This window comes from Lactuca virosa, chromosome 1 (genome assembly GCF_052849685.1).
Source record: "Lactuca virosa cultivar CGN04683 chromosome 1, Lactuca_virosa_CGN04683_v6, whole genome shotgun sequence".
Lineage (NCBI taxonomy): Eukaryota > Viridiplantae > Streptophyta > Magnoliopsida > Asterales > Asteraceae > Lactuca > Lactuca virosa.
In genome coordinates, this window is record NC_136426.1 from 120,252,195 (window position 1) to 120,275,422 (window position 23,228).

The following is a 23,228-nucleotide window of genomic DNA, read 5'->3' on the forward strand; positions in this document are numbered from 1 at the left end:
TCGTAAATAAATCAGTGTATTAAAAAAAAAAAAAAAAACCTCAAGATTCATTCCGCGGAGGTAGCTCCGAGGAATGGATCTTCAGATTTTTTTTTTCACATCGATTCTTCGGGGTTTATATTCATTCCCCAACTAATTATTTTCAAGAAAATATTACCATACTATCATAATCTTTTCTTAAAAATAATTAGTTGTGGAATTAATATAAACCACGAAGAATCGACGTTAAAAAAAATAATAATAAAAAATAAAAAATAAATAAATAATTGAAGATCAATTAGCTCCGCGAAATTGATCTTGAGTTTTTTTTTTAATACACTGATTTAATTACGATTTTGCCATTCCGTGGAGGAACAGTAGATTTCGCGGAATCCATGTCTATACCTGAAAATGTCCATTTTCATGTCTAAATTTTGAAAATATCCCTCATTTTTTTACTATTGCCGGTATTTTCCCGGTTTTCATCATATATGATCCATATTTTATTTTAAATAACCTTATTTTTTGTTAATTATTATTAAAATAAAATATTATTTGAATAATTCATCCTTAAAAAATATATAATTTTAGAAAAAAAAATCGAGTTTTAAAAGCTTAGCAATTAATAAGAAAAACATTATTTAAAAAAAAATCAAAACTAACCATATTCCTTAATTACTTTTCTTGTTAATATAATTAGTCTTTAATTAAAAGTAGTCAATCAAACAGTAGACGGATAAGGAAAGCTACGGCTTCGTAATTACCTATGGTTTGGAGAATTTCGAAGCTAAAAACCTACAGTTCGGGGCTAATGGACTATGATTTTGGATCTCAACTACTGTTTGAGAGGGTCGATTAGTCCATAATATATAAAGTTAACAAAAAATATCATTCAAGTCATTTTTTGGTGTTTGAAGCTAGAGAAATGTTCTCAATGGCGGCTCCGAACAACTAGTTTTTCCTCGTAAACGTCGTTTTTTTTATTTGTTTTCTATCGTTTACCTTGAAATTTAATATTATTAGATATAATTTTTTTTGCAAAAAAAAATATTAAATATCAAAACCGTAGATGCGGTATGCCACCTATATTGTACAATCTGCATATACACAAAATGTGTACTAGCGTTTGTACATCATAGATGACATACCTCATCTACGGTTTGCGGTGTTTATTTATTTATTTATTTATTTTGTTTCTAACATGTATAGTGATATAATTTTATTATGTGGTATGTTATTTAGGTTGATTCGGCAGTACGAACGAAATAACAATTAAATGCAAAGAACGAAACAATGTTATTTGTACGAAACAGTAGATAACACCTATCACTTACGGTTTTGTTCTTGATATTCACCCAAACACCAATCACTAGTTTTGTTTAGAGCATACAACAGGAGAGTAAATCACCTAGACGAACTACAATTTTGTTGGTTATTTTTGGCTAATTGCAAAATTTTGGATATTAAATGAAAAAAATTAATGAATATAGCTAATTTTCTCTATCTTTAATGATCAAAAATTCATAAGCATAGTTAAATAAACAAATAAATAAAGATCTAAAGTTCATGATAAATTAAAGTCTAATGCTGATTTTACAATAATAATAAGCAAGGAAATAAGAAAATATTAAGGGAAAATTTTCATATAAATTTTCTAATTAAAAAGCACTTAAATTATGTTAAACCATCAATAATGGAAGCTTAATCACTATGGTTTTTCTCTCACTACCTTCCATAAATACCACCGTTCACAACACACTCCACTCACAAAACCATTATCACTTCTCAGTTCTCTCGACCTGAAAGCCATGACTAAAGACGTTGAAGTGGCGGAGCACCACGGCGGCGGCGGCGAATACGCCGCCAAGGACTACCACGATCCACCTCCTGCCCCCTTCTTTGACGCCGACGAACTCACCAAATGGTCCTTCTACAGAGCACTCATCGCCGAGTTCGTCGCCACTCTCCTCTTCCTCTACGTCACTGTTTTAACAGTCATCGGTTACAAAAGCCAGACCGATCCTGCTTTGGACCTCGATCAGTGCGGCGGCGTTGGAATTCTCGGCATCGCCTGGGCCTTCGGTGGCATGATCTTCATCCTCGTCTACTGCACCGCCGGTATCTCCGGTAAGTATATATAATCTCAATTTCTCAAATTCTCAATCATCAATTCGTCTTCACTTTAGCAAAATCACTTCGAACTACTGTTTGATTTTTGTCAAGAGAGATGAAGCTAACTAACTTCTGCTTGCTAAAATACGCCAGGAGGACACATTAACCCTGCTGTCACATTCGGATTGTTTTTGGCGAGAAAGGTGTCGTTGATTAGGGCTGTAGGTTACATGATTGCACAGTGTTTGGGAGCAATTTGTGGTGTAGGGTTAGTGAAAGCTTTTCAGAGCTCATACTACGACCGGTACGGCGGCGGTGCCAACGAATTGGCCGACGGTTACAATAAGGGCACCGGACTCGGTGCTGAGATCATCGGAACCTTCGTCCTTGTTTACACTGTCTTCTCTGCCACCGATCCCAAGAGGAGTGCACGAGACTCCCATGTTCCTGTAAGCACCTTATCATCTCTCTGTTCTTCGACGATAGTTTAAAAAACTAGAAATTCACCAATGATGGATACTAATTATATTATAATTCAAAAAAATGGAAATATGAAGGTATTGGCACCACTTCCCATCGGATTCGCTGTTTTCATGGTGCACTTGGCCACCATTCCGATCACCGGCACCGGCATCAACCCGGCGAGAAGTTTTGGCGCCGCCGTGATTTACAACAAGGCGAAGGCATGGGATGATCAAGTATGCATTTTTTGCTTTTTCTTTTCTTAATTTCTTGAAATTTAGTTTTTATTTATACGAATTAATATAATTATTAATTCCAAATTTAGTGGATCTTCTGGGTGGGACCATTCATCGGAGCATTGGCCGCCGCCGTCTACCACCAGTTTGTACTGAGAGCCGCCGCAATCAAGGCACTTGGCTCTTTCAGAAGCAATGCTTGAGCTTGAAAGATGTTCATCCATGGCTGTTCATGCCTTGTAGATATCTTTGCAAATTCCCCTTAAAAGAATTGGGTTTCATGTAATTGTTATTTATTTTCTTTGTGTCTTGTTTATGTGAATTGTAAGTGTTCTTTTTTTCTTTTTTAATTTTGATTTTGTGATCCAAGTATTTCAAGATCAAAAGGTGTGGAAATATGTAATTTAAGAGTTCATGTTCTTATCATAAAATTTATGAAAAAAAAAATGTTCGTTTCATTCAACATTTGAAAAGGCTCACAACTAATAAGGTTATATTTACGATTTAACCGAAAATCTATCTTATAACTAAAAAACTAAGATATATTTTCTTCTCTAAGTGAGCAATGTGTAATTGTATATTCTAATATACATTTTTAATGATCAATATAAATGTTTTAGGTGATATTAATTTTAAGATATACAAATATAAATAGTGGTTTCTAGAATTGTTCTTATCTTGAAACATATAAACATACATATAAGCCAAAATCATGAGCTGTGAAACCACAATGGAAAGTGGCAGCAAAGTGCTCTATGTGTGATGATAAAAAAAAAACATAATTTACAATTATAACAATGATGATTGATGATAAGATCCACTGATTTATACATATATAAGAACTACTTTTGGACTTTTTTTAAAAAAAAATTCCTATCCCGACAACCTACTATTATGTCTTTATCTCTCTCTAAAACAAGTCATTTACTTTCTTTGATGAATTAATATCCATTATCCTTTAAGCATATTCTTTAAATAACTAGAATTCTCTTATCTTCACTTTTGTTATTCTATAAACAAGATAAGGTCAATAACACTTGCACACATCACATCCATTATGTAATATTTGTATAAAATATGTGTAATTACTAACAATATTAAAATTCCTTTAACAAGTATAAATAAACAAAAACGTCTATATCTATCACAAGCCTTAAAAATTAAAATCCACATGGTTCCACATATCTAATGGGGTTCCCTTGCTTTTTTGCATTTGCTTTTAAGTTGGTTGATAGTAGATATGTTTTCTATAGATGGCAAATGTTGTTTTTTGTACATATCATATGTACTTATCATATTTATTGCCTTACGTCAATATTCATCAGATTTAGAAGGCCTCATGAATATCAATTGTAGATAAACATTACGGTGTTCATTAGATTAAATTCTTATATAGCTTTCCGAATCATAGAACGAGAGAGACAAAAAAATTTCGCATTCATTCGATTTACCAAGTGTGTGCTGCCTCTGGCCGAAAGAAATCGGTAGAACCAGAACGTTAGAAATCGAAGCTTTCAAAACCCAAATTATGAAATAACTCAAAAGTAAGTTTCCTACTTTTTTTGAAGTTTGAAATTCAGTGTATAATTGAAGAAAATCAAATTTCCAAACCTCCGTTGGAAACGTGAAATTATGTTTCCATTGAAATAAGTTATTTTCGTGATTGTCTTGCATTCTTGTTGTTAGATGTTGATGGTAATGTTTTTTTACATCTTCAAATTTTAGGGTAATCAAATTTGTTCTTTTTGTTTCTTTTCTTTTGTTGTTGAATAATTAGGGTCATATGGGGAAGAAGGGAGAGAGTAGAAATGAAATTATTTAAGTTCTTTTTCCAATGGGGGACGTCGTCGTCTCTAATAGCTAATTTACTTTCTTTTTGTTGTTTTTCAAAGATTTTTGGTGCTTGAATTCCATTGTATTCATTCTTTTGTTGTTCTTGTTTCTTTTTGGTGATTGTCTCTATTGTGTTCTTAACAAGTTATAGCATATAACCTTACCAAACATTACTATTATTGCAAATATGGATATGAAATGGAGTGTTTTTTATATTCATTTGGTGGTAAATGTTTACAACATTAGAGATGTATTCCCTTTAAATTTAAATATAAGGAATTTGGTCTAGATTAGGCAAAAACCGTCCAAAACCTGCGATAAGGCGGAGAACTAATCACTTTTCTTTTCAACTCTAAGTTATCTTTTTCTAATCCCACCTAAACTAAACATCCAAGGCCTACCTACAAAACAAAGTAAGTTACCTTGGCAAAAAAAAAAAAAAAAAGATTATGAAACAACCATTCAGGTTAATTATCCTTTTACATCCTGCTCTCCTACCCTCTTTATATTGGATTAAGGTGTAAATTGGTATAATGTTGATGAATAAAAGTAAAACCATTTTTTGGTTGCACTCATAACCAAGAAATTGCTTAGTTTGATTTTAAGAGAGATATGACTAATATATTAATTAGAAATAGTTATAATTAATTTAGAATTAATCAGAATTAATTTGAAATTAATTCTGGGTTAATTAGAATTAATTAAAAGTTGAAGAATTATAGTTGTAATTGTTCAAAAGTTGAACAGAGGACAAGTTCCAGAACCTTCTCCTGTTGGACGGTTTGGAGGCTCCTCTTGGAGCCTTCTGGAAGCCTTTATGTAGATAATCAAGGAACTAGATAAATACCTTATTTGAAATAATATCATTTTATGTTTAAATTAGGGTTTCTAGGTGTTTCCTAATCAGCTATAAATAGGGTCTAATACTTGGGAATTTTCGGCCAATGCAATCAGACATACCAAAGCTGGAAATTGCCTATCTCTTCCCTCTCTCTTAAATCTTTTAGGGTTCTTGTGTTGTGGTTCTGAACCATTAGAGGCTTGCATACAACTTAAGCTAGTTTTCAAGAGACTATTGGATTGATCTAGTTGGATCAAAGGGTTTGTTTACAATAATAAATCAGATGTATGTTATTATCCTTGTGAATTTTCGATTTCAATTAGGGTATAGTTTGTTGTTTAATCGTATGTTGCTTCAATAGAGTTATGACATAGATCAAATTAGGTTGCATGTACCCTTAATAGTTTAAGGTATTTTTCGCATTATTACATGAGAACACCATCAGTGGTATCAGAGCATTAGGTTGTCTAACAATTGAATGTGCATAAATTGAACTTGAACAATTGGAGAAATCACTGAATCATCATTATGTCTCGGCGCCACGGTGTGGGGCTCTTCTGCCACGTCGTGGCAAATGTCTAATCCGTGTTCTTTTTCTTCTTGCCACGACGTGGAGATTTATCTGCCACGTCGTGGGGAACCTCCTGTTCAGTGAAAATTTTAAGATAATTAAGATTTTTGATTAGGATAATTACATTTAAAGATATTGTTTTAATTGGATAAAATCTGAATATTTAAATTAGTAATATATCTCCTAATATCTATAATCTTTGAATTATCCTCATGATTTAATTAAATTTAATTATTTGATTAATTAAAAAGATTATTTTTAAAATCTTTAATATAAAATTCTAAACTTTAATTTTAAATGTTTAAAATACACCCATATACTTATATATATTAAAAGTTTAGTACTATATGTATAACATGGGTCAGTTGAATCGCAAGTATGCCTCATTCACGAGGCTGTAACATTAGTAAAATTCTTGAAAATGTTAAACTTTTAAAATAAACCCACAACCATCATTGTTTACAAATTGTTTTCAAAATAAGTTTCACATCAGAGAAATCCCAAAATCGTAAAACAAAATATGAGGAGGTGCACGATCATGCCTTCGCCTTCCCGCGATCCTCTGAAGTACCTGAAACATAATCTAAAACTGTAAGCCCAAGCTAGTGAGTTCCCCCAGAATACTAATACATAACAAATAGCATAAAATATAATAGCAACATGCAATGGGTCAACTGCTTAACAGATTGGATTACCCCTGAGCAGTGTTGTAAAACTCGCCGAGTTGGCCGATTACTCATCCGAGTACTCGCTACTCGGCCCCTTACCGAGGCGAGTTACAGAATCCCGAGTACTCCCCAATCGACCCCTTACTGAACTGAGCAGTGTTGTTAAACCCGGTCAACTCGGTGAATAATATGTATAATATACTTAACGATTTATTATTTAACACACATACATGTGATTATTACTACATATATATCTTAAATTTTCAGTAATTATTCATGAAGTGAGACCATTATGTGTTTTTCAGTTTTTGTGTATTCACATGTATCTAATTTTGTTATATATTTCAATCAACTTAAGATTTTAACTTATGATTTTGACATATATAAGCTCCCTAAAAATATTTCTACATGAATTACCGAATCCGAGTACTCCTGAGTACTCGCTACTCAGTAGTCGGTCGAACAGGTACCGAGTAACGAGTTCTACAACCTTGCCCCTGAGCCCACAGCATAAGGATGGCTTGCTCTCGGCCCACAGCTTATGTCTGGCTTGCTCCCCGGCCTGATCAGTCCTTGGACTGAATACCGCTAATCCCTCAGTACGAGTCTGGCATGCCCTTCCCGATAAACAGACAGCATCACAGGTAGTCCTGCAGATTTACCAGACTAGCATATCAATTCTAGCATGGATATCTATTCCACACTCAGCATATCAACAAATATATGGTTATCAACCAATGGGTCGGCCTTGGTACCTTCGACCCGAAAGTATACTGAGGAAGACTCACCTCACAAGTAGCTGAACTGATAAGATCTAACTCTGAACCTCAGCTCCCGACTCAGATGCCTACAACCATCATGTAACCAATTCCATTAAAATCTCGAAATACCCAAAATGCCCTCAAAAGTCCAACTTGGTCAACCATGGTCAAAGTCAAAGTCAACGATCAAGGTCAACGGTGCATGTTGAACCTGATGGGTTTTAGGTAAAACAAATAAACTAGAAAAACAATTCCTAAGTTCACATGCAACCTACTTTGGATCTATGTTTTAACTATTGAACATATAACTTTGAATTGCAAAACAAGAACCCTAGAGGAGAGAGGCTATTTTCGAAAATAGTAAACTAGGGTTTAGGGTTTACATACCTTTCAATTGTTATAGCAAACAATTGATATTCCCTTGATCTTGATCTTGATCTTCTTGGAAGCTTTAGCACCACAAGTGTAATGCCTCTAATGGAATCATACCCAATGACTAGCAAGAAGGAAAGTAGAAGAAGAGAGAGGAGAGAGGGAGTATGCAAAATCTCGGCCTTAGGGTTTCTTCAAAAGAAAGAGTGACCAAAAACATGAACCAGGAGGCTCCTTATATAGCTGAGGGATCTAGGATTTAAGGGAAACCCTAGTTATCCTTTGCTTAGGGCCTAAGCAAACCCAAGGGCCTTATCCAAGCCCCTATGGACGAAATTATTAGGGTTTACCCTAAAGATTTCGTCCACCCTCTTCCAAGGGGGTTCTAGAGCCTTCCACTCAACTATTAGATAATTGCAAACTAGTCCCTGCACCTTATAATTAATTCTTTTAACCCCAAAATCAATTCTGATTAATTTCTGGCTAACAATTAATTAAACATAATGATTTCTAATTAATATATTAATCCATTAACATATTAATAAATCATTTATATATATATATATATATATATATATATATATATTAATTTATTAATCTTATAAATTAATATCTCTTCTTTCATAATTTCCTTGTCCAGTTGCTAGGTTGAGGGCAACCCAAAAGGACTGTGCTGCTATCAATTCAAGTACATACCAATTATAGTTATGGGCTTAGACACCTAATCCAACAGTCTCCCACTTGGATAAGTCTGTAACTATAATTGCTAGTATGCCTTCTAAATTTGACCAGCAAATTGTAGCTTCCAAAAGCTGCTGCCGAACTCTGACCCAGTCAGTTACGTGTCCTAAGATAAGTGATCATATAACCCTTCGTTCTGCTTGATATCCCCAGACAAAAGACATGGAATGTAATCAATCTCTTTGTCCAGAATCTATGTTTCCCGATTCCTGATTTGTGATGATGTAGGACTTCTAATCGAACACATCAATTTAGTCCTGGCTGGGCCCAGCACATAAGTCAACACCAAATCATCGAGGGGCCCACAGATATCGCTTTTCCTGTTAGGGCAAAAGGAACGAATAAACGTTGACTCATATGCTTGTATCTTTTACTCATCAAATTATGCATGACAATACGTTTTATAACACCAAGTTACTGATGCGTTTTCGTATCACCAATGCACAACCGACTTGTAAATTACAACTCATATATCTTCGTTTCAAGATTATAAGATATTATCGTCTCAGTATTACTCGTGATGAATTCCATGAAGTAATACTCTGAGCGTGGGTTTATCCAATACTCAAATCTCAATTTCTGAGTACTCATGAACATTGCAGCAATTCTATTGCCATGTCTATCCTTAGACAATCTGCAATCCAATTCATGACAGTCTTAATTCACTACTTACTTCCAAGAGTACGAGCGACTGTGGAGTTTGAATAATCTCATTATTCAGGAAGTAAAACATGCAAAATATGAAACACAATAATAAACAATTGACAAAAGGTAGTAGCCAAACTTATAAATAATACTTTATTATTTAATCACCAAAAGTCAATTACATTTACTTTGTTACAAGTTTCAAAAACTAATCTAACTACTAAAACTAATATCATCTTTCAGTCCTATGCTCCGAGCATGCTGAATATGCTTAGCCCTACTCAGACCCTTTGTGAGGGGATCTGCTGGGTTATCTTCAGATGACACCCTCTTTACTATAAGATGGCCTTCTTCAACTCTATGTCTAATGAAATGGTACTTTCTGTCGATATGTCTGGTCTTACCATGATCTCTCGGTTCCTTTGTCAAGGCAACCGCTCCTTCATTATCGCAGAAGAGTTCCATAGGCTCCTGGATGGTTGGAACAACTCCGAGATCCCCGATGAAGTTCCTCAACCAAGCTGCTTCTTTCGACGCTTCACTTGCTGCAATGTACTCTGATTCACAAGTAGAATCAGCCACTGTATTTTGCTTGGAACTCTTCCAAGTAACTGCTCCTCCATTCAGTAAAAATACCCAGCCCGACTGAGAACGGAAGTTATCTCTATCCGTCTGAAAGCTGGCATCACTGTAACCATCTACTCTCAAAGTATCACTGCCACCAAGCACAAGAACCCAGTCCTTTGTCCTTCGCAAATACTTGAGTATATTCTTAACTGCTATCCAATGAGCTCTACCTGGGTTTCCCTGATAGCGACTGACCATGCTCAAAGCAAATGCCACATCAGGGCGAGTACATGTCATAGCGTACATGATCGATCCGACAGCGGAAGCATAAGGTACACGACTCATGTCATCTATTTCAACATCTGTACTCGGGCATTGAGTCTTACTCAATTTGGTATTGCTCTGGATAGGTAGCTCTCCCTTCTTGGAATTTTCCATACTAAACCTCTTTAGTACCTTATCCAAGTATGTGCTCTGACTAAGTCCAATTAGTCTCTTCTTTCTATCTCTCAATATTCTAATCCCAAGAATATAGGCAGCTTCTCCAAGGTCTTTCATTGCAAAACACTTTCCAAGCCAAGACTTAACCTCTTTCAAGGTTGGAACGTCGTTACCAATGAGTAATATGTCATCGACATATAACACCAGAAAAGTTACTATACTCCCACTAGCCTTGATATACACACAAAACTCATCTTCACTTCTAGAGAAACCAAACTCTTTGACTTTCTCATGGAAGCAAAGATTCCAACTGCGAGATGCTTGTTTCAATCCATAAATGGATTTCTCAAGCTTGCACACTCTATTGGGAAACTTTGCATCAACAAAACCCTCTGGCTGACTCATGTAAACATCTTCAGCCAACTTCCCATTAAGGAAAGCAGTTTTGACATCCATCTGCCAGATTTCATAATCATGAAAGGCAGCTATGGCGAGCAATATCCTAATAGATTTAATCTTAGCCACTGGCGAAAAAGTCTCATCATAGTCAACCCCTGGGGTTTGAGTAAAACCTTTTGCAACCAGTCGAGCCTTGAATGTATGCACATTCCCATCCATGTCTGTCTTCTTCTTGAAGATCCATTTGCACCCAACTGTCTTGCGACCTGGTGCACTATCAACCAAATTCCAAACTTGGTTGTCATACATGGACTTAATCTCGCTGTCCATTGCCTCTTTCCACTTGGAAGCCTCTGGGCCTGCCATTGCTTCCTTATAAGTGACTGGTTCATCTAAGTTTACCAGTGTTCTGTCACTTATGAATGTGTCACCATCTGAAGTAATATGAAAACCATACAACTCAGGTGGCACACTCACCCTAGTGGATCTTCTAAGAGGTAATGAGTTATCAATTGGTTCAACAGGAACTGTTTCCTCTGGTTGAGTGCTAGTGTCATCTAAGGTTCCTTCATTGGCTGACTCTTGAATTTCTTCAAGGTCAATAGTGCTCCCACTGTCCTCTTTGAATATGAGCTCTCTTTCAAGAAAGACTCCTCTTCGTGCTACAAAGACCACGTTCTCACTAGGCCTGTAGAACAAATATCCAAAAGACTGCTTTGGGTAACCAATGAAAACACATTTCTCACTTCTAGCTGCTAGCTTGTCGTGAGTCTCTCGTCTTACGAAAGCTTCACAACCCCAGACTTTAATATGTGCTAACGAGGGAACTTTCCATGTCCACATTTCGTGAGGTGTTTTGGCAACCTTCTTTGTAGGGACAAGATTGAGGATGTGGGCGGCTGTCTCTAAGGCATACCCCCATAAGTGAATAGGAAGCGAAGCCCGACTCATCATAGAACGAACCATGTCTAACAAGGTTCGATTGCGCCTCTCAGCTACACCATTTAACTGTGGTGTCCTAGGAGGAGTCAATTGTGAGACTATCCCACATTCTTTCAGATAGTCGTTAAACTCGATACTAAGATACTCCCCGCCTCTATCGGATCTAAGTATCTTTATCTTTCTGCCCAATTGATTTTCGACTTCATGTTTAAACTCTTTGAACTTTTCAAAAGTTTCTGACTTATGCTTGATCAAGTAGATATATCCATATCTGCTATAATCGTCAGTGAAAGTCACATAGAATCGATTAGCATCTCTTGTAGTTGATCTGAAGGGCCCACACACATCTGTGTGTATGAGATCCAACAGACCTTCACCTCTTTCACAAGACCCTGTGAATGGTGATTTTGTCATCTTTCCCAAAAGACAAGATTCACACATATCATCTGACTTTAGGTTAAATGATTCCAACACTCCATCCTTTTGGAGTTGGGCTATGCGTTTCTTGTTAATGTGTCCAAGACTACAATGCCACAAGCATGCCTTGTCTACACTATTAGACAAGTCAATATTAAGTACACTATTTCCTAAGCTATCAACACAAGTCACTGTTTCATACACACCATTACAAGGCAAAGCTTCAAACATAAAAACACCATTCTTATAAACAGAAATTGAACCATTCAAATCATTAAAAGAATATGTAAAACCTTGTCTGAACAATGCATGAAATGAAATAATGTTTCTCGTCATCTCAGACGAATAGCAACAATTTATTAAATCTAATCTAACATCATTACTAAGCAGAAGCTGATAAACTCCGATCTTGGTTACTGGTGAAGACTTTCTGTTTCCCATGATCAGGTTTATCCTTCCTCGCTCTATCTCCTCACTTTCCTTTAGACCCTGCAAATCAGAACAGATATGAAAACCACATCCTGTATCAAGGACCCATGAACGAGAAGATAATGAGTTATTAGTAGAAATAGTGTAAATACCTGCCGAAGATGGCTTCACTTTGCCATCCTTGATATCTTGCAGATATTGTGGGCAAGATCTCTTCCAATGCCCCTTTTGGTTGCAGTAAAAGCAAACTGCCTCTTTTGGATCAGAAACATGGGGAGTGGAACCATTGGGCTTAGCCTTTGGGCCATTACTAGATGACCCAGCTTGAGCCTTGCTCTTCCAGTTTTGCTTGGGAGGACCTTTCCTCTTTTTCCCCTTTCCCTGTCCAATAGCCAAAATAGGGGCACTCGTAGGTGTGGAGGGTATACTTTTACCCTTCATCCCTGCCTCAGCTGTCTGCAACAAGTTGTGCAATTGGGCCAAGGTCTGCTCAGTATTGTTCAAATGGTAAGTTAGAATAAACTGATCATAACATTCAGAAAGTGAGTTCAAGACCATGTCAATGGCCAATTCCTCATCAAAGTGAATATTGAGCTTGACCAAACGCTCTATGTAGCGTTGCATTCTTTGCACATGTGAGACAACCGACTCCCCATCTTTCATCTTGCAAGCCATGAGTGACTTGACTACTTCGAACTTTTCTTGACGAGCTCGCTTATGGTACTTTTCCATAAGGTCCTTGTTCATCTCGAAAGGCCAGTAGTCCTCATAGTACCTCTGCAGTTCTGGGGACATAGTTGCCACCATGATGCATGCCACTTTGGTAGCATCATCGTAATGTTTCTTGTAGGCAGCAAGATCTTCAGGAGTAGCTTCATTCTCATCAAGCTCTTTGAGCTCCTTTTCAAGAACATATTCTTTGTTCTCGAAACGAAGAGCCATCTTGATGTTGCGCATCCAATCGTTATAGTTTGAGCCATCCATAACGACTTTGGAGCAAATATTGAGCAAAGAGAAGTTTTGGTTGGAGGAGGACGAAGCAGAAGTGTTTCCAGGAGTAGACATCTGAAAAGAAAGAAAGTTTTAGTTAGATTTCAAGATACCTTAATAGAATAACCCAAAGATATAATATCAAGGTTAGGATCCAACTATGAAGATTCACAACTCAGAAATGGGATGCCGAGATCCAAGTGCAAATTTCATAAAGGTAGGTGAATGACGATTCACCAATTCCACCATTAGACGAAACAAACGAAGTGAAATTCCTAATTCTTTTGAGATACATTGAAACTATTCAATGGCATGTTTTAATCTCAGATTATGCTCTTCTATTTGTGACTGGGATGCCGAGGATCACAAACAAGATGTGAATAACCATGCAAATGTGCTTGGTAACCTCATTGTCTTTATCATTAACTATTGATGTGCTGGTAAACCACACACGCTCCATCAAAATGACAATTATGAGATACCCATTACTACTCTTTATTAGTGCCTTTTAGTGTGCTGGTTAACCACACACGCTCCACTAACGACTAATAAAGCATAATGTGCAATTTCATGGATTAGCATACTTTTCACATTTTTCCTAAAGTAACTAGAGTTGGGATTTTTGAAAATAATGTTCTAGTACTTTTAATATCATTATACTTTTAATGAGAAGTAGTTGTCCTATCAAATCCGTTCTGCTAACGACCCTCCACTAATCAAGGAAGCGGTGGGTGAGAGTGGACACCCATTCAACTACCATTTTATAGGCAGTTTCCTTATACCCCCCTTATAGATTAGCTTCGTGAATGAGGCATACTAGCGATTTGACTGACCATATTCTTATACATATATAATATTAAACTTTTAATTATAATATATATATAAGGTGTGTTTTAAAACATTTTAAAACTTCAAGGGTTTATAAATTTCGAAATTTAAGCTATTAAATTTAAATTTAAATAAACCAATTAACTAGATTTAATATTTATCTTTTAATTAACTATTAATCAAATTATTAAATCTTGTAAGGATTATCTAATTAAATTAATCCATTAATTTAATCCTAATCCTTATCCCTCTAAATTTCGAAAAATAGGGTAAGGATAATTATCCAATTAATCTAATTAAGTAACAATTATCCAAAAACAAGAAACTCTAGTTATCCTCTAGCATATTTCGAAATTCATAAGGGAGGAGGCTAGGGTTTTCAAAACCCTAACCCTAATTTCGATTAGGGTTCTTTGGAGGCTAGGGTTTTCGAAAACCCTTCAATCCAAAACCCTAATTGCGAAAATTTGGCCTTTAGGGTTTAATGGCTATAAACCCTAATTTGCAATTCAACTATTATAGCAATTCAATTTAAAACAAACAATGGCTCTGATACCACTGATGGGTTTTAGGTAAAACAAATAAACTAGAAAAACAATTCCTAAGCTCACATGCAACCTACTTTGGATCTATGTTTTAACTATTGAACATATAACTTTGAATTGCAAAACAAGAACCCTAGAGGAGAGAGGCTATTTTCGAAAATAGTAAACTAGGGTTTAGGGTTTACATACCTTTCAATTGTTATAGCAAACAATTGATATTCCCTTGATCTTGATCTTGATCTTCTTAGAAGCTTTAGCACCACAAGTGTAATGCCTCTAATGGAATCACACCCAATGACTAGCAAGAAGGAAAGTAGAAGAAGAGAGAGGAGAGAGGGAGTATGCAAAATCTCGGCCTTAGGGTTTCTTCAAAAGAAAGAGTGACCAAAAACATGAACCAGGAGGCTCCTTATATAGCTGAGGGATCTAGGATTTAAGGGAAACCCTAGTTATCCTTTGCTTAGGGCCTAAGCAAACCCAAGGGCCTTAACCAAGCCCCTATGGACGAAATTATTAGGGTTTCCCCTAAAGATTTCGTCCACCCTCTTCCAAGGGGGTTCTAGAGCCTTCCACTCAACTATTAGATAATTGCAAACTAGTCCCTGCACCTTATAATTAATTCTTTTAACCCCAAAATCAATTCTGATTAATTTCTGGCTAACAATTAATTAAACATAATGATTTCTAATTAATATATTAATCCATTAACATATTAATAAATCATTTATATATATATATATATATATATATATATATATATATTAATTTATTAATCTTATAAATTAATATCTCTTCTTTCATAATTTCCTTGTCCAGTTGCTAGGTTGAGGGCAACCCAAAAGGACTGTGCTGCTATCAATTCAAGTACATACCAATTATAGTTATGGGCTTAGACACCTAATCCAACAGAACCAACTCGTCGAGTGCAACTCTTGAACTCGTCGAGTTCTACAGTACTCAGAAAGTCGGGGAAAACCCTAACCAACTCACCGAGTTTTTCCCAAATTAACACATACAGCTGATTCTGCGATTCCAGGGACTCTAAGGCTCAGATCTAAACTCCAAATGTGTCTAAAAGGATAAAGTTTCCAATTTTATCCTTTCGGAGTACTCCAAATGCTCAAGAACCCTTCCACAAGGCTAGAAAACTCAAAGGCTTAACCATTAAGCACAAAATTCTTGAGATATGGAACCCAACCTATCCAGAAGAGATTCTAGTCTCAAAAACGTCCCAAATTTTGGTGCTTTATAGACATGCATGTCCAATGCATGTCTTGAACCCACAATGGGTCAAAAAGGGAAAATATGACCTAAACTCCATGCATGGCATCAAGGCTTATCAAAAGACCAGATCTAACCCACTATAAGACCATCTTGACCTGGAGATTCATACAGTTGCAAACTTTATGAAGTCCATCCATTGCAACATCCAAGAATAAGGAGGAAAAGGGACCAAACTCAAGATCTAGCTACATAGATAGATAAAAATCGGATCTTGAATACTTACAATGGTCCAAAAGAGTGCCAAACTGAAGATGTGAGCTTAACTTCTCTCAATCTTCTCCCTCTTTTGCTCCAAAATGCCACACTAACTCACAATATGAGATGGAATGAAGATAAGGGTTCACAAAGCCGATAATAGGGTTTGGAGGCTGATAAAAGATCATCCTCAAAGACTAAAGGAGGTTATATAGGGTGCAAACCCTAAAATTTAGGGTTTCTCATCCAGCCGCCAACTCGTCGACTTTTCCTCATCAGCTCATCGAGTTGGTCCAAAAAGATGTGCGACCCAAAACCTTCCAACACGTCGAGTTGAGGCCATCAACTCGCCGAGTTCCAAGGGAAACTTGCCTTTTAAAGAATAAATATCATACCTAGAAATCGGGATGTTACAGAAGCCATGCTATAAAGAGGGTATAAGGAAGCGGCCTATAAAATGGCCATTGAATAGATATCTATTCTCACCCACTGATCTCATGTGTGGTGGAGGGTTGTTAGCAGAACGGGTTCAATAGGACATAACATCATTGAAAGTATAATGTTATAAAGTAATATAACCTTTTATAAAATTTCCCACTCTAGTTACTTCAAGAAAAATATAAAATTGTATGCTAATCCATGAAAATACACATCAATCTTTATATGTCGTTTGTGGAGTGTGTGTGGTTAACCAACAAACTAATTAGGGACTATAAGGTTGAAATGATGGCACAACTAAAAAATTATCATTGATTATTGGAGCATGAGTGGTTTACCAGCACGTTAATGTGAGTTGGTAAAAGAAATTGAGGTTGTTAAGCGGGTTTGCGTCGTTATTCATATCTTGTTTGTGATCATCGGCATCCCAGTCACAAGTTGGAGAGCATAATCGATATTAAACATGTCATTGATAAGTTTCAATGAATCTCAAATGATCTAGTAATTTCATATAGATTGAAATTGGTAAAATGCATTACATACCTTAAATAAATTTGTGATTATATTACGACATCCCTTTTCTTATATTCGAATTGCATTATTAGATCCTAGTCTTGAGTATTAATTTGGGTTAAAATATCAAGGATTAAATCAACTAACTAAAATCTTGTCTTTATTTTCAGAGAAAGAAAATGTCTTCAACTAGTTAACTCCCTCCTCCTCCACCTCCTCCATCAAACCACAACTTCACTCTATTGTCGGTCCTTGCTAAGGACATGCTTGTCAGTCCAAACTACATGGACTGGATTAGAAATTTGAAGATGATGCTTCTCTACGAGAACAAAAAGTATGTTATTACTACTCCAATTCCTAAAATTTAAAAAGAAATTGCCACTCCTAATGAGATAGTTGAATATGATCAGCACGTGGATGATGCCATAAAGGTCTCTTGCATTATGATTGTAACTATGGCACCTGAGCTCCAAAAGACTTATGAGGATTACTGGCCATATGAACTTAACACGGTCTTGTCTCAAATGTTCCATAAGAAAGCAAGACAAGAGCATTATAAATTGGTTAAGTCCCTAATGGCGTGCAAATTGAAAGAAGGTGAATATGTGTGCGCGTATGTGCAAAAAGGTTTCAAAATTTGTCCTCAAGTTTTGGAATTTAAATTTTTTATTAAAAGGTTAATTTGGAAATATTTAAATTCTAAACCCTAATGTTTTGAAATGTTTCAAAAACTTGCCCTCAAGTTTTGGAATTTAAATTTTTGATTAAAAGTTTAATTTTTGAAATTTTAAATTCTAAATCCCTAGTTTTGAATAGTTCAGGTTATACCCTTATGGTTTTATTAATTTAATTAAAAGTATAATTAAAAGAGAGTTAATAAATTCATAATGACATGGTTTATGTTTAATTAAATTAAAAGGTATAATTTATTAAATTAACTCACATAGTATTTTAAAAGTATAAAATACACCATTATACTATATATAACATTAAAAGTCTAATATTATATATATGTATAACCAAGGTTCTAAATAACGTAAGGCGTGACTTGGCGGCAATGTCAAGCCTCAAGTTTTTCCGAGCCTTGGCGAGCCACGTCGTTTGTAAGGCGTCACTTAAGGCGGCAAATTTGTATATAATTAATATTTTTATATGTATTTTCAGTTATTATTCTATTTTATACACATATATGAGTTAAGGCGGCGTTTTGGTAAAGCTCGGCGACATGCACAAGCCTTGGAGCCATGGCGCGCCATGGCGGAGCCGTGGCGAGCTTTTTAGAACCTTGTGTATAACTTAAACTGCTAGTCTTACCGTTAGTAGGCCTCATTCACGAAGCCGATCTATAAGGGAGGTATAAGATTATGGCCTATAAAATGGCCGTTTAATGGGTGTCCACTCTCACCCACCGCTTCCTTGATTGGTGGAGGGTCGTTAGCCAAACGGGTAGGATAGGGCAAACCCTCTCCTCATTAAAAGTATAATGAATAAAGTAACTAAATGTTTTACTAAATTCCCAAATCTTAGTTACTTTAGGAAAAGGTGAAATCGATGCAATTCCATGGAATTACACTTTGTACCCTTGTCGAGACAATTAGTGGAGCGTGTGTGGTTAACCGGCACACTAAGTTGGGTTTGGCATTGGTAGCGAAGGGTGACTCGATGTTTGTCATAGATCGATGGAGCGTGTGTGGTTAACCGGCACGTCGATTAGGTGAATGTAACATTAAGGGCACCACGTACATTCGCATGGTTATTCACACCTTATTTGTGATCCTCGGCATCCCAGTCACAAATGAAGGGCATAATCGAGATTAAACATGACATTGAAAAGTTCAATAAATCTCATAAGATCTAGGAGTTTCAATTCATTTAAAACTTAACCTTCTTTTCGTTTTTCATGGTGGAAATTGGTAAATCGTCATTTACCTACCTTTAAATGTTCTGCGAGTTGGATTACGGCATCCCTCTTCCAATTTGTAGGATATTGTGTTGGGTCCTAGCCTTAATATCTCATTTGGGTGTTTTATTAAGGACTCAATCAACTAAACTTGAATATCTCCCGTTTCATAGATGTCAAAGTCTGACAACTATGGTCTTCCCGTTGGAAAAAGTTTTCCACGTGAAGATGATGCTCTACAATTATATTGTGGAAATGGATATCATGCTTCATTTCCTCCACCTCCTCCAATAATTCTCCCTGACCCACGTGTTCGAAGACTTGAAAAGTTCAAGGTCACTCATTCCCTATTGACAAAAGACATGAAAATGGAAAGTCTATATGTGCTCATGTCTTGGATAAAAGGTTATATATTGATAGATTGGGATTGTTAGGTGTCGATGTTTAAAGGAAGTTGGTTGTTGACTTGGTTCTTCAATCACTTCCCGAATCATATGGTAAGTTCGTTAGAGAGTACTATATGATGGACCACGACATGACCCTTATTGATTTGACTTATTTGCTTATTGATGCTGAATCAGGAATGATTTGGCGCACTGGTCAGCAAATTTGTCTGGTAAATCAATATCCCAACCCTCTATGGGCAATGGTAACATTGAAAGTCCAGAAAAGTTTTCTCTACGCAAGAGAAAGGCTGAGTCTGAGATAGTCCCGTGTACCATTCCATAAGAATCAATGTGTTTCTACTGCCAAAAGAAGGGGCATTGGTTACGAAGTTGCCCTGACTACCTGAGAGATCTAAGAGATGGGAGAGTCAAGATGTATGACTCTGATTCAGGAAATATCCACTATCTAACTCTATTAAGTTCCTATTTGGAGATTCTTAATACATGATGTGATAAGATTACATTTCGATGTTTTGAAGGATCAAAGAAAGGAAAGGAAGCTTAAAGGAAGAAGCAAGCTGAGTCTGATCGTAAAGAAATGGATTTTGATCGCATGATTCAAGGATCAGATATTTAAGCTGCTACTTTAGAGTTAGGATAAATTGATAAGTAATATTTACATAGTTTTCATCTGTAATCGCATTGTAAGGACAATATTTTTCCGCAATAAAATAAAATTTGATTTATCTTATTTATGTTTCCTTGCGATGGATTTTATGAAAATTGGTGTTTGAATGTTTCTATCATAAGCAATATTAAGTGGATGTATTTTTTTTTGGTTATGTTATTTATGGTAGTGTCGTGATTTTATAAGTAAGGAAAGATTCTCATCGCCCAAGTTTCAATTGGACAGAAGCTTGGAATCATATGATTTGAATCATGTGATGTATGGAAATTTTGGTACTTAGAAATTTTAAGGTCAATTCCTTGACAAAGAGTCAAGTGAAGGACTAGGAGATCGAGTTCACAATGTTGTGCATTGGTCAAGTCCACCATAAATAACAATAAGATTTTTCGTCATAATTACTAAAAGTCTAGTAAATGTGGTTATGCTTACAATATTAAGTGTAATTCTGAATCATTGAAAAGTTTCATGAATGGCAGAACGAATAAGAAGAATCAATTAGGCAGAAAGATAAAAGTTTTTCCAATCTAAGAAGAATGGAGAGTACTTTTGTATCGTGTTTTATGATCGTCTTAAGAACCATATTACAATTCATCCTCTAAGGACACCTTAGTACACTAGTTTGGCTAAGAAGAGGAATCAGGAATTGTTGTAGTGGTTAAGTCAATAAGATGAATCGTACTTCGTTCCAAAATCAAGTTTTAGAGTCGTACTCCAAAATTGTGATTTGAGTGACATCATCTTAAGAAATTTAACACACTCATCAAATGTGAAGTAGGAAAATGTTTTCTTGCTCTTGCATGTTTGAAATTGGTAAGTTGTGATGTCTTGGATAAGACAAAGACCAACTAATACCAAATTGTGTGTAGGTTTGTCTTGATAAAGACACACACTGACTCTTGAATATTTGTTTTGTCAAGAAATGTTTCTTGATAAGAGAATCTTATATGTCAAGAGGTCAGTGGGAGTCTAAAGATCTTGAAAAGTTTAGAACAAATCAAGAAGTAAACCTATTAAACACTAGCACACGACTTGAGGATTGTAACCTATCGTGTTGAGAAAATTTTTATTTCTGTGCCAATCCAGTTGAGTGATTATGCATATGAGTTCTACGAGTTCTCAACTGAATGCATAAGGGAAAACACCTTGATCAATGAAAGTACATTGACTGGCATAGGTGAGCTGCTAAATAACTTGGAAGCAATGGTGGGACCCTTGATGGCAAGAAATTAAGAATGAACAAGTTCTGTCCATAAGAGGTAGAATTTGTCACAAACATTATCTTACGATTATGCTTATGACAAATTTGCATGGATAGGAACACATGCACCATAAAATCTAAGTGTCATAAGGTTTCTCTCCTTCATGAAAATGATTGTGAGGAAACGCTTTCACTAAGAGAGATTTTAAGGAGATAGTGATTATGTAAATTGCATTCTCAAATTCGATTATGATTACGGCATCCCTCTTCATAGTTCGAATTGTGAGATTTGGCAATTAGTCTGAACATTTGGAACTTAGTAATATAAGTTCTGAATTAGTTTAGACACACATGTGAGCTATCTAAGGAAAGGTGTATGAATTTGAGAAGCTTAGATAAAGGCTTATCGAAGCACATCGTATTGGAAATATGAACTTTGGAAGTCAATTAGTATTGTCTATTAGAAGTCCAACTGTTTTCTGAATACGTGTCAAAGCTAGTGGGAGCATAAATGTTATGCTGGTATGGATATAATCATCATGTTAATGGGAGCATGATTATTATTGCAAGTTAGCAATATTAATTATAGAAAACAAAAGTTTCACTTTGCAAAGTTGCATAGGTTGAAAAGTTGTTTTGCTATAATTAAGGGAGATAATATTATACTTCGTTTTAATATCTAAAGGTTTAGATCGATAAGTTTTGATCAAATTTAGTCAAAAAGATATATGAATGTTATGTTGAAAGGATTCAACATAAGAGAATTCTATATATGGAAATAATTGGTGCGTTCTCACACTCGATTATGATTACGGCATCCCTCTTCGTAGTTCGAATCGTGAGAACATGGCAAATAGAAATAGAAATATTATAGCAAAAGACTGGTAAAGTATCATGTCGTTGTAATATTCGACCGTTCTAAAATTTTCCAAATGCCTAGGGCATTAAGAGGGAAAGAGGACTAGAATCGGATTTGACTGAATTAGTTAAACAACTGTCAAGGATAATCTAAGGTTCGCCAAGGATTGGTCGCTTGTGAACAGTTGGAAGTATAGTAATGGAAGGACCATATTGACATTATTATTATTATTAGATATGATTCTATTAATAATGAGTTGTCATATGGCAAATATGGAAATGTTTCCTTATTGGGAGTTGGAGTTAAGGATCTATGTCTAGATTAGAAACTTTTATGCAAGAAGGATGTGACATCCCCTAATTTCTCGGCCAAAAAAGACCGATTTATTTTATGCTTTTTAAAATAAAATCAGAGTAATCCTTTTAAAAGATGTTGCGGAATTTGTTCCCAAAACCAAACATGATAAAAATTTATCAAAACCTTTCTTTAAGAAATATATATTTTTATTTCATATCAAAACCTCGGGATGTCATGTTCCGATACAGATCAAAAGCATAAACAAGACATTATAAGCCTTACAACAGTTATTTACAACTACTGGCCTATAATCCAAAATCACTCATCATCATCATCTGACTATGCTCGGGGTCCACTACCTGTAATATAAAAAGCTGAGTGGGTCACGCTTGGAAGCCTGGTGAGCATATAGAGTTTTCAACCCACAATAAATAAATTTATTATACTTAAACATCAAACAATCAACCAAATTACCCCAACCCCATTATCTTATTTATTTCTTAAGGATTTACCCTAAGATTCAACTATCACTCACTCCTAAGGATTCATCCTAAGGAATAGGCACGAAGTCACATCGTCGCCCGGGGTTTATACAACAGGCACTAAGTCCATAGCTGCCAGGGTTTATACAACATGAGCTAAGTCCATAGCTCTTATTTATCGACAGTATTATTCACGGGAATCCCCCCTG

The 23,228-nt window shown here is 35.7% G+C and overlaps 1 protein-coding gene and 1 long non-coding RNA gene across 2 annotated transcripts; both read left to right on the forward strand.

Annotated features, from left to right (window-relative positions):
- The first annotated feature begins 1,730 nt into the window (after positions 1–1,730).
- On the forward strand, positions 1,731–3,126 carry LOC145157370 (aquaporin PIP2-2-like). The gene is made up of 4 exons (XM_079076420.1): positions 1,731–2,106; positions 2,245–2,540; positions 2,649–2,789; positions 2,879–3,126. The coding sequence occupies exons 1-4, from the start codon at positions 1,788–1,790 to the stop codon at positions 2,990–2,992; spliced, it is 870 nt and encodes a 289-aa protein (XP_078932546.1). The 5' UTR covers positions 1,731–1,787; the 3' UTR covers positions 2,993–3,126.
- An 828-nt stretch (positions 3,127–3,954) lies between these two features.
- On the forward strand, positions 3,955–4,792 carry LOC145106374 (uncharacterized). Its single transcript, XR_013707548.1, has 2 exons — positions 3,955–4,333; positions 4,567–4,792. It is a non-coding gene; the product is annotated as an uncharacterized LOC145106374 (long non-coding RNA).
- Positions 4,793–23,228: the final 18,436 nt, after the last annotated feature.

Coding starts and splice junctions, on each gene's coding strand:
- LOC145157370 (XM_079076420.1), top strand. CDS start 1,788: ATGACTAAAGACGTTGAAGTGGCGGAGCACCACGGCGGCGGCGGCGAA. Junction 2,107..2,244: donor CTGCACCGCCGGTATCTCCG/GTAAGTATATAT, acceptor AAAATACGCCAG/GAGGACACATTAACCCTGCT. Junction 2,790..2,878: donor CGAAGGCATGGGATGATCAA/GTATGCATTTTT, acceptor TTCCAAATTTAG/TGGATCTTCTGGGTGGGACC.